The following is a 16,573-nucleotide window of genomic DNA, read 5'->3' as shown; positions in this document are numbered from 1 at the left end:
TCCCTCTCTCCCTCCACACATCCCCCTTTTCCCTTCTCTCTCTCTTCTCTTTCCTTATTACCCAGTCTTGTCTCCTATATCTGTATATATAGTCTAAACCAGCCTTGAATCTGTAGTCTCCCTGCCTCAACTGCCCAAGAGATATTTGTGGTTATAGGGAGTTATAGGTATGTGCCACCAAGCTTAGTGACCGCTTGAGTGACAGAGGCTGATATGGTAATCTGAATATTTAAGTCCTACCAGTTTTACATCTGAATCATTGAAGAATATTTTCCCTTGACAAATCCAAACCATTGGTGTGTGTTTTATGGAGTCATATAGTTGTGTGTGTATGTGCAATGTATGTGTGTTTGTGCTCCTGTATGCACATATTGAGGTCATCTGGTGCTTTCCTTGAAAAAAAAAAAAACCTAGTTTTTGAGTCATGGTCTCTTTGTGAACCTGGAGTGTAAACGGAGGCATTTCTGTCCTGCCTGGTCCCACAGCAGTTTCCAAATAACCATCCAGAGGCTTAATATTAATTATAAATGATTAGTCAATGGCTCAAGCTTGTTACTAGCCAGCTCTTACTTTTAAATGAACTCATTTCTATTCATCTGTGTATTGCCATGTGGCCCGTGATTTACCGGTGGTGCTCTGGCATGTGGCTCCTTGGGCAGCTACTGGCATGTCTCCTAGATTCCGCCCTTCTCCTATATCTCTGCTTGGATATCCTGCTTGGCTCTGTCCTGTCTTGGCATAGGCCAAAGTAGCTTTATTTATCAACCACTAAGAACAACACATATTCTCAGTGTACAAGGTCCCACAGCACTGGAGCTCACTAACAAGGGTGGGCTTGCTAGCTAGGAAGTTCCAAAGAGCTTCCTGTCACTGCCTCCACAGCACTGGGGTTTCAGGTGTGAGCCACTATGCCTGTCTCTTAACGCTGGGGCTAGGGACCCAAACTCAGGTCCTCATGCCTGTGTGGAATGTGTATCACCAACTGAACCATCCTCTCTAGCCCTGCTCTGTCTATAAAGAGAATTCAAGGCTAAAGGTGACAAACCTGGATGAACCCAAGCAAAATACCTCGCCGTAGGACTTCTTAGCATTGCGAACATTTGATAAACACTGACAGTCTCTAACAGGTATTTCTCAGACTCACTCGGCCTTGGCACGGAGCTTTTAGGTATTATAACTTGTTCTATACTGCATTTTATTTCTTTATCTCTGACTCAAAGGCAGTCCCTAAATTTTGTATTTCTGGAGGATGTTTACTTGTGAAAAAAAAAACCTACGTGTGTTTGAAAACTCTAACAGATGGTTTCAGATGTGAGTCATTGGCAAACATTACAGTGTTCAGATTTCTCGAGACTGCATGCATCGCTACCTTCCAGAACCCCGGGGCTGTTACAGCCTGCTGTCATTGAAGTTCTTTCAATCTTCATTGCAGGCTATAGCTACTGCCCATGTTTTCTAAAGAGAATGTTAGCATGCTGCTTGCAGCCACCCGGAGTCCCGTGTACTTCCACAGTCCTCTGGTGTATGCTGTCACGCACATGTCACTGGGTCTTAGGAATGCAATTTGTTGCCCTCGAAGTAGATTTCTCCTATAGGAACAAGATTGTAAATAAGGACAGAATAAATAGATCCTTCCAGGGCACCCATTTTCGTTCTCATTCTTCTTTTCCCTTTTGCATTTTGGGATGATGGTGGCTAAAGAAAAATTTATGAAGAAAAGAGAAAAATATTGTTAATTTAAGGAAATTATTGAAGTGAAAAATATTCCGTTCCACTGTTTACTTAACTTTAAACCCAGGTGCATATAGCCTTGCTTTGGGAATAAAGTTCCCGCCTGGACTCTTCTGGTTTTCTTCAGTAGAATGTAAGTCTTCAGCGTCAGGTAGAGAGGTGCCTTCTAGCCTGCGCAGGTGTTCATAGCTGTACCTGTTGCTAACTGGAGCCTTAGGAGTTAACTAAGATCAACAATGAAGGCTCATTGGAGGCAGGGTCTTCTCTTTTTGCCCACGCGGTTGAGACCTGAAATATTACCAGAAGGTATTAGAAAATTGTATCAAAGATATGAGAACTGCCGGGCGGTGGTGGCGCACGCCTTTAATCTCAGCACTCGGGAGGCAGAGGCAGGCGGATCTCTGTGAGTTCGAGACCAGCCTGGTCTACAGAGCTAGTTCCAGGACAGGCTCCAAAGCCACAGGGAAACCCTGTCTCGAAAAACAAAACAAAAAAAAAAAAAAAAAAAAAAAAAAAAAAGATATGAGAACTGCAGATTCTACGGCTGTAGTATACACATGTGCTTAGTCACATAACTCTGATCATTCAGAATCACTAGATTTTTTTTTATAGGATGAGAAGGAAACTGAATCATCTCTTTACCTTTAACACAGCTACATTCTTATAAAGATTGAATTTCACTTGTTAAGCGCTCACTGTTTGCATTTGGACACTTGTAAATCTCAATGGTGTCATTTGTATTTCAACAGAGAGAAAGAAAAATACACACATATGCATACATATATACATGTATAATATTCATCAGTATTTTCTGTGTATATATGTGTGATACAAGGGTGTAGTTTTTTTTTTTTGCTTGTTTTTGTTTTTTCTTACTCTTTACTCTTTGGGCTTTCTATTCTTTGGGGGACCTACCACCCAGCTCCCAAATAAATACACACAGAGGCTTATTCTTTTGTATGAATGTCTGACCTTAGCTTGGCTTGTTTCTAGCCAGCTTTTCTTAAATTATCCCATCTATCTTTACCTCTGGACCTTTCCCTTTCTTTATTCCTATATGCCTTTTTTTCTTCTTCTTCTGGGGGTTGTTGTATCCCTGGGTGGCTGGTCCCTGATGTCCTCCTTTTTTACTTGCTCCTCTGTCTTCCTTTTTCCAGATTTTTCTTCCTATTCATTCTTTCTGCCTTCCAACCCCACCTATCCCTTTTCCTGCCTTGCTATTGGTCATTCAGCTCTTTATTAGATTAATCAGGTGATGGGGAAGCTTTGTCAACCAATTATCTTTAAGAGGTGGGACCAAGTTAGGGTGTGGCTTTCTGGGACCCAGAGAAAAATGGTGCACACTCTGTGTGGGTCCCTCTCAGCACAGCTGAGCTTGGACTTCTTGTTTCTGTTTCATGAGTTTTCCTCTTACACTAAATAAAAATAGAATTGTTTTATCTTTTAGTTAGCCTGCTTATTTCCCAAACTGAACTAATTCAACAATTGGGTGTCTTAGACAGGCATAGAAACACATTTAAACAAATGCAACATAAAAGAATGAAAAAAATGGTTCACGGCATAAAAAAATGTAACACATCTTAAAATAATATTCTACCACACAAGTGCATGTGCAGTGGGCAAACACATGTGCATGCTTGCACATAGGGACGAGAGGAGAGGCTCAGGTGTTGCTCTTTGGGTGCCATTTAGCATACATTTTGAGTCAGGATCTCTCAATGACCTGAGCTCACCACAAAGGTTAGGCTAACCAGCCGTTAAGCCACAGGGATCCATTCTGCCCACCATCATGTCCCACTCTCTCTTTTTTTTTTTTTAAATATAGATTGTGGCAGTCACACTCAGGTCCTCATGCTTGCAAGGCAACCACTTTACTAATGAATTATCTTCCCAGCCCATGGTGATTACTGTCTTAACCAATACCCTTCTCTATGTTTTGAGTGTAAATAGAATCTTAAGACTGTTGTTGTGAGAATCAGTAACTGCATCCATCACAATCCTTTATGTAACTTCTCAAGTTTTTAATAGCCCTGAGCCTGTCTCATTTTTATAGTTAGGAAACTTGTTATTTTAATGTGACTCACTTCGAAGATTATTATGAATGTTTAGAAATTTTTATAGCCTTTTGGTTATTGCTGCTGCTTTTCTTCCTCCTAATATTTTTTCATAGCTCAAAACTGAAGCAAGTCAGTTAGTGAGGTTCCCAGGGTCTGCCTCCCAGAGCTTCCTTAACCAGCTGGCCTGGGAGGAGGAGTCACCAAGAAGCCTTTGGAGGCTGGCAGGGTGAGATCAGGACACCCGCCTTGTGGACTCTGGTGAAGACCTTCTTCCTGACTTACAGATGGCCACCTTTGTTCAGTGGTTGTATATGGGAGAGAGCAAGAAAGAAATGGAAAATTCTAGTGTCTTTGCTGATGAGAATACTGCTATGATCCTAAGGGCCCTGTCCTCATGACCTCATCTGACCTACCTCTATATCCCACATTCAAATTTTATCACTTTAGAGAGTAGGGATTCATATAACTTCAACAAATAATGATCCTGTTACCCAAGCTAGAACTTACATCAGAAATTGAGAAATACTGACAGGATTTGTATAAAGCACAAATAATGGTTTTCTGTGAATGGTAGGAGATTCTCTTACCATTCAAAGAAAGGACATTCTCTTAATTTTTAATTAATTGAAAGAATGCTGCTTTTATAATTGGAAAAATACAATAGTGTTAATTTCAAAGGAAGATGAAACTGGATCAGGATTTCATAATAGTTTTGAAATTTTCAGATTTTAATTTTATTTTGATGGGATTTTCCTGATTAATGGTAGTCCCATTAATCCTGCTTTAAGGATTTGGTTCTGGACCCATTAGGGAATCTAGGAAGTAGATTCTGTTGTCCTTTCTCTATTTCCGGTAGATAGCAATAAGAATTGCCATCGTGCTGACATGTAAGTTATGCTGGTCATGCAACAAAGAAAACGGAAATCTACAGTAGCCACAGAAAAAGGCAGGCACATTTAATTTTAATGTTTTAAAACTGAGTTAATAAACACAGGAACCATGTATTGGATTTACTATTTTATTAATTGTTTTAGGTTTGAAATTTTAAGTTATTAAAGAACTATTGGCTTATTTTCATGAATGTTTCATGACAAATTTATCACTGATTAATTGTGTCTTTGTAATGTAATGCAGGCAAATGGAGACAGCGGGAATGCTTGGGGCATCTCTAGACATCAAGTCTCTCATTCTGGAAGCTTGAGGCGATGGTTTTTGTTTTGCTTGGTGGATTGCCCTGTAAGAACCCTCTATCCTGTGCTTCCTCGAGCATCATTTCCTATTATGCATTCTCTTGTGTAAAGAGTCTGTCAGTGGATGTTTTTTCTCAATTAATCCCACATCTGAATGTAATATTTCTAGTTTTTCGGGTCTGTAAATCAATAGATTAGAAATGGCTTGCAAGGTAGTCATGTTTTTTGTCACGTAGGGACCTGACTGCTTGCCAAATAAATCATGACGTTGTGATATATTATTTCCAGTTGTTATAAGTTTTCAATATTTATTGTATCAGTCATACAAAGTCAGGATTCGTTTATTTAATTTCACTTATGTCTGTATTTGAGATGAGAATCCCTCTCTCCATTTTGAATTTGGATTTCCTACTCTCTTTGAGTTAAATTCCAAGCGTGTCTATACAAGCAGCCACAGAATCTACAGAGACAAACAGGAACAAACTGCTTCTGTGTTTACAGATGAACTAACACATGCTCCCTGGTTAACTATCTCCAAAATCATACATTTTTCCACTGAAATAGGTTTTTTGGTTATTTTATACTTTAAATGATTTTTGCCTTTGTTGCTTAGTAATCTGGTTCCTGGATGGTAGTGAAACAAGTCTAGCTTGCTCCTGTATCATAGATGTATGATGCTCATTGACCATTCAGGCAGTCACCTGACAAGTGACTCTCACACGTGAAAGCGCGGACTCTGCTGAACCCCAGGCTAGTTCTGCAGCATGGCTAATGCCACACTACCAGAGTTTCCTTCTTAGCTTGAAAAATTCTATTTTGGCAATGATGAAATTAAAAAAAAAACCAAATCAAAGCAAAACTCTTCAACTTTTTTCCCCCCTTTTATCAACAGGACACAAAAATTGCTTCACTGGAGCGAAACATCCGGGACCTGGAGGATGAGATCCAGATGTTGAAAGCCAATGGTGTGCTTAACACGGAGGATCGTGAGGAGGAGATCAAGCAAATCGAGGTGTACAAAAGCCACTCCAAGTTTATGAAGACCAAGGTAGGTCCCAGAGTCTCAGCCCTTCATGGCCTCAATTCGAGGGGAGAGTTATGGTTTACCTGCCGCCTTCAAGACATGAAATACACGGATAGTAAGGCAGAACACGGGAAATTTAAATTCAGATTTAAAGGTTACAAAGGGAAGCCTGAGGGGCTGCCTTGTGTTTCTCTGTCCCCGAATCTCACAGGTTTCGGTCTTTCCCACTTTTCCAGCTACCACTGTCTTTCTTTTGATGTACTGCTCTGCCTGATGCTTGCCCGTCACTGGAGACAGCAGGGTCTCAGAAAGTGCTGCTCTCACAAGCTGTTAACATGTTTAAGTACTGTTACGATATTCTGCTTTTAGCATAAGGCAAATAATTTTAAGCGTCAGTGCTTCCATTTAGTGAAATAATGCAGCTTTTCTAAGATGGAGTTTCCTTCTTTGTGAAATAGGGATGAGAAAAGTAGCTCCATCACTGAACTGCTCTGGTATTTCCCAGAGAGTTCGTTTAGAGCAGGTGGTCAGCCTTGCCTGGCTTCCAGAAGCCCTCAGCAAGCTCTGGGTGTGGTGCCTGTGTTTGTTTTTCGCTTGGCTACTCTTCAATATTCAGGAAGCGTTATTAGAGGAAGCTGCTCCATTAGTTTATATCTCTTCTATTTGTTTGCATTTAGCTTTGGGCTGTATGTGAGAGGAAGATCTGAAATGTTCAGTTTTACATATGCATAACCACGAGGCTTATGAGTAGCCACAAATAGATCTTTTGAGACTGGAGATGCTTTTTACAATTTTTTTTGATTGAAAAGAGAGTCTTCTGTCATATAATACATTCCAATTACAGTTTCCCCTCCTTCCATTCCTCCTAGCTCCCCCAACCTCACCTCTTCCCCCCATTTCCTTTGTAGAAAAGAACAAGGCCCCAAGAGATAACAACCAAACAGGGCAAAATAAGATACAATAAGACAAATCAAAAGTCCTCATATCGAGGGCTGGTCCAAAAGAGTTCCAAGAGCAGACACAAGAGTCAGAGAGACACCTACACCCACCCTTAGGATTCTCACACCAACACCAAGCGTTACCTATAACACATACACAGAGGGTCTGGAGAGACACATGCAGGCCCATTAACTGCCGTTTCTGTCTCTGTGAGTCCATGCAAACCTTGCTTAGTTGAATCAGTGGGCCAAGTTCTCCTGGCGTCCTCCATCCCCTCTGACTCCTACCATCTTTCCTCCGCATCTTCTGCTGGGTTTCCCTGTCTCCAAGGGGAGGAACCCAGTGGATATCTCCAATTTAGACTCTCTCTGCATAATTTTTGACTGTACTCTTCTATTGCTCTGACAAGCCATTTTGTTTCTGAAAGCAATTACTACTTGAACTGACTCAGACCCACCTCCAGCTTGTCTTTGCCAGCAGGGAGGCTGTAGAGAACTGATTATGTCACCCAGCGACATTTTCTGCCTCTATAAAGTGGGGCAGCACTGACAGCCTTAGAAATGGCTCTCACGGATTAAATGGGGGCTGAAAAAGATGATGCAGTTAAGGTGCTTGGCCAAAAAAATAGTTAATAATTATAAACATTATCCTTAAAGCACTATAACCCAATTAATAATAGTGATAAAATGCTGTTATTGCTGAGCTGACTTGGAGAGTGGCTTTGTAATGAATACCAATGTGTTATACCTCATAAAAATGTTAGACTGATCAATATTAACCAAATATACTAGTAGGAGTCAAATTTTATGTTTTCTAGTTGAAAACATGTTCTTATTGGATTGGGGCATAACATTTATTGCTCATTTCTTTATTGAAGTGTCTTGATTCTTCTACACTGAGGAGTGAGCAGGATTCCTATTTAAGCTTGGGAATGCTGGTTACAGTCAATTGGAGGGAAATACTTGAACTGTCAAGAAAGCCACGTGCCCTCAGTTTGATACTGCCCTGGAAATTGGAACTGCAGTGGGGTGGGGGAGGGACTCTGAAAATCTCTGTAATTAAAGTAAGTAGCACTGAAGATCTACATTGTTTATGTAAACATGGCACCGTAGCCAAACCAGGACAGCATATTTTGGGAGAAGGTAGAAGACGAATTGTAAAAGTGTTAACTACAAATTTTAGAATTTGAACTGGCAGGAAGCCAGGGGTATCGTATATATTGGCCAGTTAGAAACCCCTGCACCTAGTCAGTCCTTTGGTATATAAATATTAGCCTCAAGAGACAAGGCCCCTTCATTTCTGTCCTATGAAACTCTTCCTCGATGGAGACTCAAATTTCTACTCCAGCTCCAAAGGCTTCGAGGATTTGGACTGTGAAACCCAAGTCTAAGAGCCCATTGAAAAGTACTAGTTACTTTCAGCTACATCATTAAACTTCTGATAATGTAATGGATCATATCAATAATTGCTTTTCCAAACAGTGATGACACCCCTTTCTGTAGAAGGTTTTTTTCCTAGCTTAATACAGTTTTTATCACCTGATTTCAGTATTTCTGTGTTACCTCTCCTCTCTTGTCTTCAGTGCTCCCCTTCTACTCTGAGCTTGTAACATATTTTATAAACCTCTGACAGATTACAAACCTCATAACCCACTGCATAACAATAAGCATGTCACTTTCTCAACACCAGGGGGATGTATCTGCAGTGAAACAAGAGCTATTTTCCTTGGCCAAGTGGTGTAGATGGAGACCACTTGTTCATTTCCCAGCCACTCAGACCTGAATAATCACACAGAAACTATATTAATTACAACACTGCTTGGGAAATAGCTTAGGCTTCTTATTAACTAACTCTTATATTTTAAATCAACCCATATCTTCTCATCTGTATGTTGGCATGAGGCTGTGGCCTACCCGGTAAGGTTCTAGCATTCCGGCATTTGTCTTCTTCAGCAGCTTCGTGGTATCCTGTTGACTCTGCCTACTCTCTCTCTACATCTCTGTTCAGATTTTCTGCCTGGCTTTACTCTGTTAAGCCATTGGCCAAAAGGAGCTTCTTTATTAATCAATGGCAATAAAACATAGTCACAGCATGCAGAGGGGAATCCCACATTATCTCCCCTTTCTGTCCAAATAAAAAGAAAGACTTTAACATAGTAAAATTACATATAACAAATCAGGTATCAAACAAGAATTACAGTTATAATATTTATATCTACTTTATATTTTATCATAACTAAGGAAAACAATAGTTACAACTATCTATTCTTTAACTCCAAGTGCATTGTAAGCAACTTCCAAAACTCTAGAATTGACAGAAACATCTCACTGCCTGGACAGTCACCCAAAGTTCCTCTGCAATATTGGGGCACCCATCTTTAACCTACAGACCCATAGTATATGGCAGACTTTTCTATGAAGCAGGAAATTTCAAAGACAGTTCTGTCTATATTGGCAGTTTGTCAGTCACTTTCTTCTGTGTCCTACAGAATGTCTGACAGACTCCTTTATGAAGCAGGAACCCCAAAGGACTGTTTCGCCTTCTTTAGGCAGTTTCAGCAATCATTTTTCTGTGGGTCCTGCAAGTCCAGTCAAGCAGTTCATGTAAGAGCAGTTTCTTACCCAAATAGCTAACAAACTTTATGAGGAGCCTCTTTGGTGCCTATCATCCTCTTGAAGTAGATTGGTGCTGCCAGGAGCAGATGTGACTCATTGTCATGAAAAGTCTTAAGTTCTTAAAGCTTTTTAAATGCCCCATTCCATAGATCTTTGATAGGTTTGAAGCTTATCTGTCTAACTAAAATATATCTCTATATATCTAGAAAACCTAAGTAACACAACTACAAACTTGACTATTATAGATGACTATCTATTAACCTGTATTTCTTAATTATACATTGCATTTTTAAATGAGCTGCACAAACACAATATCTTAATCAAGAGCAGAAATATACATATAACAAAATTGACCTAAAACTAGTATCAATAAACCAAAATCCATACCAATACAGATCTCTATAATAAGGTGGATTTTCCAGAGCTTTGTTTGTGTCACAGTTGTAAGTGGGGGAAGAATTCCCAAGCAAGATGAAGTGTGTCTGATGTCCACATGGGCTTCATAGGAGGCAGGTGATGTAATTCCAATGGGCTTTTCTTCTGGCCATCACAGAGAAGCCTTCTCTGGCTTCAATCCTTGTGTATGTTTGATTACGTCACTTTCCAGTTTTATTGAGTTTATGGCTATGAAAGAAGCAAAAGGCATATTTTTGGAAATATGTGGGGTTTTTTTTACCCTCCAAATGTATTCCCTGCAGAAAATCCTTTTTCAGTTATTGTCTGCATAAATGTTTATTTAAAATTTACCTCATGGCAATGATAGTCTGAAAGCTATGTTGGAGAGACTGCCTGTTGAATATTTATAGACTGAATCATCTTTATCACCACCAGCCCATTTTTGTGGAAGAAAGTAGGTATGTGTGGGGCCTGCTCCTCACTTCCTGCTCAGTCTTTTTCGTGTGTTAGGAGCTTCATCCGCATTTGCTTCTCCATACCCTAGCCCCAGAACAACTTTCTGCTTGGGTGTTTGTGGTAGTTTTCACAGATGGACGTTGGTACTATCAGCTTTGTCTTTGCTTAATGCAGACTGAGCTGACAACCTTGGGAAGTTCTAGGCAGAATGGGTTTCATATGTGCACTGGCTATATGATTAGTGGCACAGTCTGATTTGAGGTCTCAAGCCCCAGTCCTGTGGGTCACAACAGGGCTTAAAGTTTTTTTTTAAGTTATCCTTTTAGGTAATCCTAATTCTGAAATAAATCTCTTTATTTACATCATGTCCTTGGGAGAGGAAACTCTTAGTTCTGTTTGATACAGAAATGAATGTGGATTCAGGACTCTAATCTCACCGGTGCTGTGCACTTGGCACACCGCTTCCCCAAGCAGTGTTCACGAGGGTCATATTCCCATCAACAAGTCATGGGGAATCTCTTCTGAAGTCTTTCAGAATCCTTCTTGGGACCATTTTTTTTTTCTGCCCTCCATCAGTCCTTTTGATTTGGTGAGCTAGGAAATGTGTTCCCTGACATCCCGAGACTTCTCGCTAGTGGTTTGCCTTCTATCTTTGGCTTTTCCATCTGTTCCTACTATGGTAGTTTCTTTTCTGGATTCTGTGAGAAAAATCCTATGACAAAAACAAGTAAGTAGAGAAAGGCTTATTTGATTGTCAATTTCAGAGCGTTCTCTGTCATTGCAAGGAGGTCAGGGCAGTTGGCATTTGAAGAGCTGGTCGCATCCTCAGTAAAGAGCAGAGGGAGAATGAATGCATGCGTGCGCTTTTCCCCACTCTCACACTGTTTGGAACCTCCTCAGAGGCTGCTGTGGGACAATGGTCTGTATCCTGCCAATTATATTTTAAATAAACACTGATTAGCAAGTAACCAGGCAGGAAGTATAAGCGGGACAACCAGGCAAGAAATAGAGGCAGGGCAATGAGAACAGGAGACTTCTGAGAAGAAGGAAGTTCCTTCTGCAGTACTGACCCAGACACAGAAGAAACAAGATGTGATTGCCTCACTGAATAAGGTACCGAGCCACGTGGCTAACATAAGACAAGAATAATGGGTTAATATAAGTTATAAGAGTTAATAAGAAGCCTGTGCTAATGGGCCAATCAGTTTATAACTAATGGAGACCTCTGTGTGATTTCTTTGGGACTTAACAATTGTGGAAACTCGGAAGAACAAAAAATTCAGTCAACATGAGGCAATGGTGCTCCCCTCCCCCCCAGACTGGTCCTTCAACTTCAGTAAACCCAGTTAGGAAAATCCTTCACAGGCATGTCAACAGGCCAACCTCGGCTAGACAGTTCCTCACTGAGAGTCCTTTCCTAGGTGAGTGTACAATATTTCAAGCTGCCAGTCAAACCTAATTGTCACATATACTTTCCTGGTGAGTGCTATGATGTGAAGCCTTCTGAAGATAGAAGTCTCACTCCTGGTGCCATGGGTACCACTCACAGCCTTACTCATAGGACCACCATGCTCATGCTCAGTTGCTGCATGAGTGACTTAGGTATTGCTTATGCCATTTTTGTTGTTGCCGAAAACAGCAAAATGCTAAGTGAAATATATGTTAATTAAAAGCATTTAAATGTATGGACTGCTAAGGAATCTCAAAGGCTGAAACAAAGCCCTAGTAGAACTTGAGCTTTAGGTGAACAGGATGTTTATTCAGGTTGCCATTTATCGGATGGATAGACTTGAGTTTTGGTTTCCACAATTACAAGGACGTTGGAGAAAGTCCTGGTGACTAGTTGAGCTAATTCAGATGAGGCATGTCATCGGAATGTTACTACCAGCACCACATAAACCCGGGGTCTCAGTCGTCTACACTGGTAGTGGAAGGGGAACCCAAAATAACCCTCCTACTCTGTACACCTCTACATTTTCTAAGGGACCCCAGGAAAAATGGTCTGTTTTAAAATTTTGAGCCAAAAGAAAAGTGCACAGGATTTTTTTCCCCTCTGAGACATGGAGGAATCACGTGTGTCTATACTGTGTAAGCTGATTCAGAGCTTTCAGCTAGGCAGTAAGCTTGAAGGGTCCTTGGTTGGGAGTGCCTCAGGTGCTGGCAGAAACAAATGGTCTAAATAATCACGTGACTGATGTCAGTCTCAAGTACATCTCCACAGTTTTCTTTCTTTTTTTTAAAAAATCATACAATCTGTAAGAAAAACAATGGAAAAGGGATACAATAGAATCAGGAATTAAAAGCTTCCTAAGTTGGAAGTTATAAGACATGGCTTATGACATTAGTATGCTCTTCCTATTAAAGTCAACAAAGGAAATGGTCAAAATATGAAGATTGATCAATCAAGGGACTCTAAAACCTACTGAGCAGTTTTCATGATAACTAAATAAGATACTGAGGAACAACAGATTATAAGAGCAGAATTTGAAAAGCATAGTCAGTCGTTTAATCATTTAAGATCTGCCAATAGCAGAAGGAATATTTAATAAATCAGGAAACAACAGAAGAAGTTAAATAAGAGAAATAGAAAGGAAAGGCTGTGTAGGACAATAATATATAATAAGGTCCCTTTCGGGCTGAATCAGAGCTCCCATACTCTGGGAGAGATGTGTGTGTTTGTGTGTGTGTGTGTGTGTGTGTGTGTGTGTGTGTGTGTGTGTATCTCTGTGTGTCTGTCTGTGTGTTTCTGTGTGTAGGGTTAATAGTGATTATAGACTATTGTTTTCTACTAACCCATCTCCATTAATCTGTGCATCACCATAAGGTCGTGGCCTACTGACGAATTTCCCATGGGCTCCCATGGGGGCGTCTTTCTCTTTTGGCAGCTACATGGCTTCTCACTGACTCTGCCTTCTTTCCTTATTTATCTGCTTGGAATTCCTGCCTTGCTCTATTCTGCTAAGCCACTGGCCAAAACAGCTTCTTTATTAACAAATGGCAATAAAGCATATTCATAGCATACGGGGGAATCCCATATAATTTGTGGGTTCCTGGAAGAATCCAGAGCTTATATACATTGCTAGTGGTGAGGAATTGTCACAGACTATAAAGTCTCATTAGCTCAGTTCAGTGGGAGGCAGAGGCAGGAGGGTCAGGAATTCAGAGTTATTGCAACACAGTGGATCTGAGGGCAAGCAGGGCTATGGGAGACACTACCTTAAATAGCAACCAAAAGAAATGCATCCACAACTAAATTTCTTAAAATACTAAACTTTTTGTTACCGTGTGGCTTAACAGTTTCACTCTTGGGGTACATTCAATAAGTGAAGATTGTATCTACAGAACCCTGTACATAAATGTTCTTAGTGCCATTATTCAGAATATTCAGAATGCCATTTTAGTGTCTGCTGTCTTGTAAATGGATAAGTAAAATGTACACTAGTAAAACAGCAGAATGTTACTATTGATAAAAATGAATGAAGTGCTATCATAGTATAATTCTAGTAAACAGTGTGTGGTGTGAAAGGAGCCACTCAGTCATTGGTCAAATTTTACTGCATTTACGTGAAGTGTACATGGCATAACATTACCCAGAGACAGGAAAGGAATCACTGGGTGCATAGAGCTGAGGACAGGGGATAGAAAACAGAATGGTTTCCTCTGGGTTATTTTTATCTCTGAGATGCAGATGTTCTGAGGTTTGAGATGATGGTTGTACAGCTGTATTGATTGTGTGTTAGGCAAGGTGTGATTAGTAGGTAGGGAGAAGCCTTGCTGTGTGGTCAGTAAGTAGGGAGAAGCCCTTGCTGTGGGCATGGAGCCATAGTCTGGCTTCCCAATGAAGACGGCTGAGTGACAGGCACTATTCCCAGAGTCAAGACCTCTCTTTTTTAAAAGTAAAAGTTATCCTCCCCCTCTCTGTGTGTGTGTGTTTCTGTGGAGGAAAGAGAACAACCTGCAGGGAATGGTTCTTTCCTACTGTTACCCCGGAGTTGAACTAAAGTTGCTGTACTTGGTGACAGGTCTCTTTACCATATAATAAATGTCTTTAAACTAGAAATTATTTTAGCATTTAGTAATAATATTCAAGAGAAAGAATAAAACTGAGGTTTTTTTGTTTGTTTTCTCCTTCATCCCTCCCTCCTTTCCTTTCTTCTACACACACACACACACACACACACACACACACACACACACATACACCCCATACCACATACCACACCATGCCACACTCCCACACAAAGTTACATTGGAAATGAAAATTGGACAAATATTAACAATAAAAGCTGCTATAGACTTTAAACAAAGAAAACATTTCTAAAGTTAAAATAATTGACAGAAGTACAAGAAGCAATTGATTGTTTTCTCTTACGGTGGATAGTTTTAACATATCTTCTGAGCAATAAACAAATGAAACAGACTTCTTAAAGTAAAACATGCTGAATATTTGAGCTTCCCAATTTCCTGAGTTATCTAATGCTGGGCATGATATTAGATAATGCATGTAACAGTGGCTGAATATATTTGACTTCTCTTTTTAGTATAATATTTTGATTGATTCTTTGGTAATTTTGACAATTATTTTTATCATATTTCTTCTGCATTCCTCTCTTTATCTGTTCAGATATGCCATCCTCACAACTTCCTGGGGTGTTTTTTGTCTCATTGAGTCCAGTTGATTTGCCCATATACTCATGGATATGAGGTCATGCATTGGAGCATGATCAACCTACCAGAGGCCATATCCTTAAAGAAATTGATTCTTTCTCCCCCTCAAAGCCGTCAACTGTCCATAGCACCTCAGTTGGAGGCAGGGATTCATGAGCCCCTCTCTGATCCATGCTGAAATGTTAATGTCACAATCTTATACATGTCTTGGGTAGACAACCACAGCTGCTTTCAAGTCACGGGAGCAGTGGTCCTCTCATGCAGAATGCTTTGTTTCATGTTGGTCCTCCATGACCTCTGACTTTTGCAGTCTTCTCACACACCTACCTCAGATGGTTCCTGAGCCTTGGGGGATGTCCCAGTTGTATCTGATTACTCCATAGCACTTTATACTTTGACCATCTGTGAGTTTCTGTGCTAACCTTCATTTACTGCATAAAGGAATCTATGAGTATAGAGATGTGGATTTAGAGTGCAGTTTGTTACCATTAACAAAATATTAACACTATATATATGAAACACAATAGTAACACTAGTTTTATTCTTGGGGTCTTTGAGCTCTTCAACCAGAGGTTCTTGGCAATAATTATAATACTAGGCATGTGCTTTCTCCTGTGTGATGGGCCTCAAATTCAATCAGCAGATCAGTTGGTCACCCCAATAGCATTCATGCCAGTTTTTCACCCTTGGGCATATCTTGACACATTGATTATTATTATAACTTATACCTCAGCCGTAAGTAAGACTGGGGATGATGTCTCCCTCTAAGCAGCCTGCACAGATTCTTCTGGACTATGAAAGCTAGCTAACAGGGAGGAAGCTTTCTGGTCAATACTATCTTGATTTCCCCATGTTCTTTGATCAAAGTGTGTGGTTTATTCAATTGTTCTACAATGATGAGCAGCAAAGGGCAGCAGCAATGGTCTACATTGTATGGTTGTCCCTAGCACACTCCTGGCCAACTGGCAGTGGATTTCCCATTTGGTAACCTATGGCTTTTAGGAGCAGCATTTTTCCTTGTTTAGGTGAATCCAATGAGACACACACACACATTCACTATTCGCGACTCAAAGGAAAATAATGCAGATTAAGATTATAATAGGACTGAATAATGTCTGTACTGCAAATTGAATTAGTGACATCTAGCTAATGTGATATAGCAAAGACAGTTACAAGTTTTGGGTAAGAAATAATGGGTGCTGGGGAATTGGCTTAGTGAGTAAGAGCTCTCACTGTGCAAGCAGGAGGGCCTGTGTTTGGAACCTCAGAATTCACATAAAAAATGGGTGTGACTACAGGAATCTGTAATCTTGTGATAGGAATGAAGGGGTAGTAGAAGGGGAATCACTGGAACTTGCTGGCCAGCTAGCCTAACTGGTGGTAGGGGGAAGAAAAATAAAAACAATTAACTCCAGTTTTGATGGAGGTGGGTCTTGTATTTATCTGTTGCTTTTATTGGTTAATTAATAAAGAAAACTGCTTTGCCCTAATAGGACA

General features: G+C 40.3%; 1 protein-coding gene across 13 annotated transcripts in view; it reads left to right on the top strand.

Annotated features, from left to right (window-relative positions):
• Nucleotides 1–16,573, top strand: part of Erc2 (ELKS/RAB6-interacting/CAST family member 2) — a 907,844-nt gene that overhangs the window by 295,119 nt on the left and 596,152 nt on the right. For all 13 annotated transcript variants that reach the window (XR_003377058.1, XR_003377054.1, XR_003377057.1 and 10 more), the window contains one exon: nucleotides 5,871–6,026. Coding sequence is in view for 2 of the 13 variants with exons in the window: in XM_026779811.1 (XP_026635612.1) it covers nucleotides 5,871–6,026 (156 nt within the window). In the remaining 11 variants the exon portion in view is untranslated. The remainder of the gene's footprint in view (nucleotides 1–5,870; nucleotides 6,027–16,573) is intronic.

This window comes from Microtus ochrogaster, chromosome 6, assembly GCF_000317375.1.
Source record: "Microtus ochrogaster isolate Prairie Vole_2 chromosome 6, MicOch1.0, whole genome shotgun sequence".
In the NCBI taxonomy this organism is placed as follows: domain Eukaryota; kingdom Metazoa; phylum Chordata; class Mammalia; order Rodentia; family Cricetidae; genus Microtus; species Microtus ochrogaster.
The sequence above is the reverse complement of the archived record's forward strand: the minus strand, read 5'-3'. Positions and strand labels throughout refer to the sequence as shown.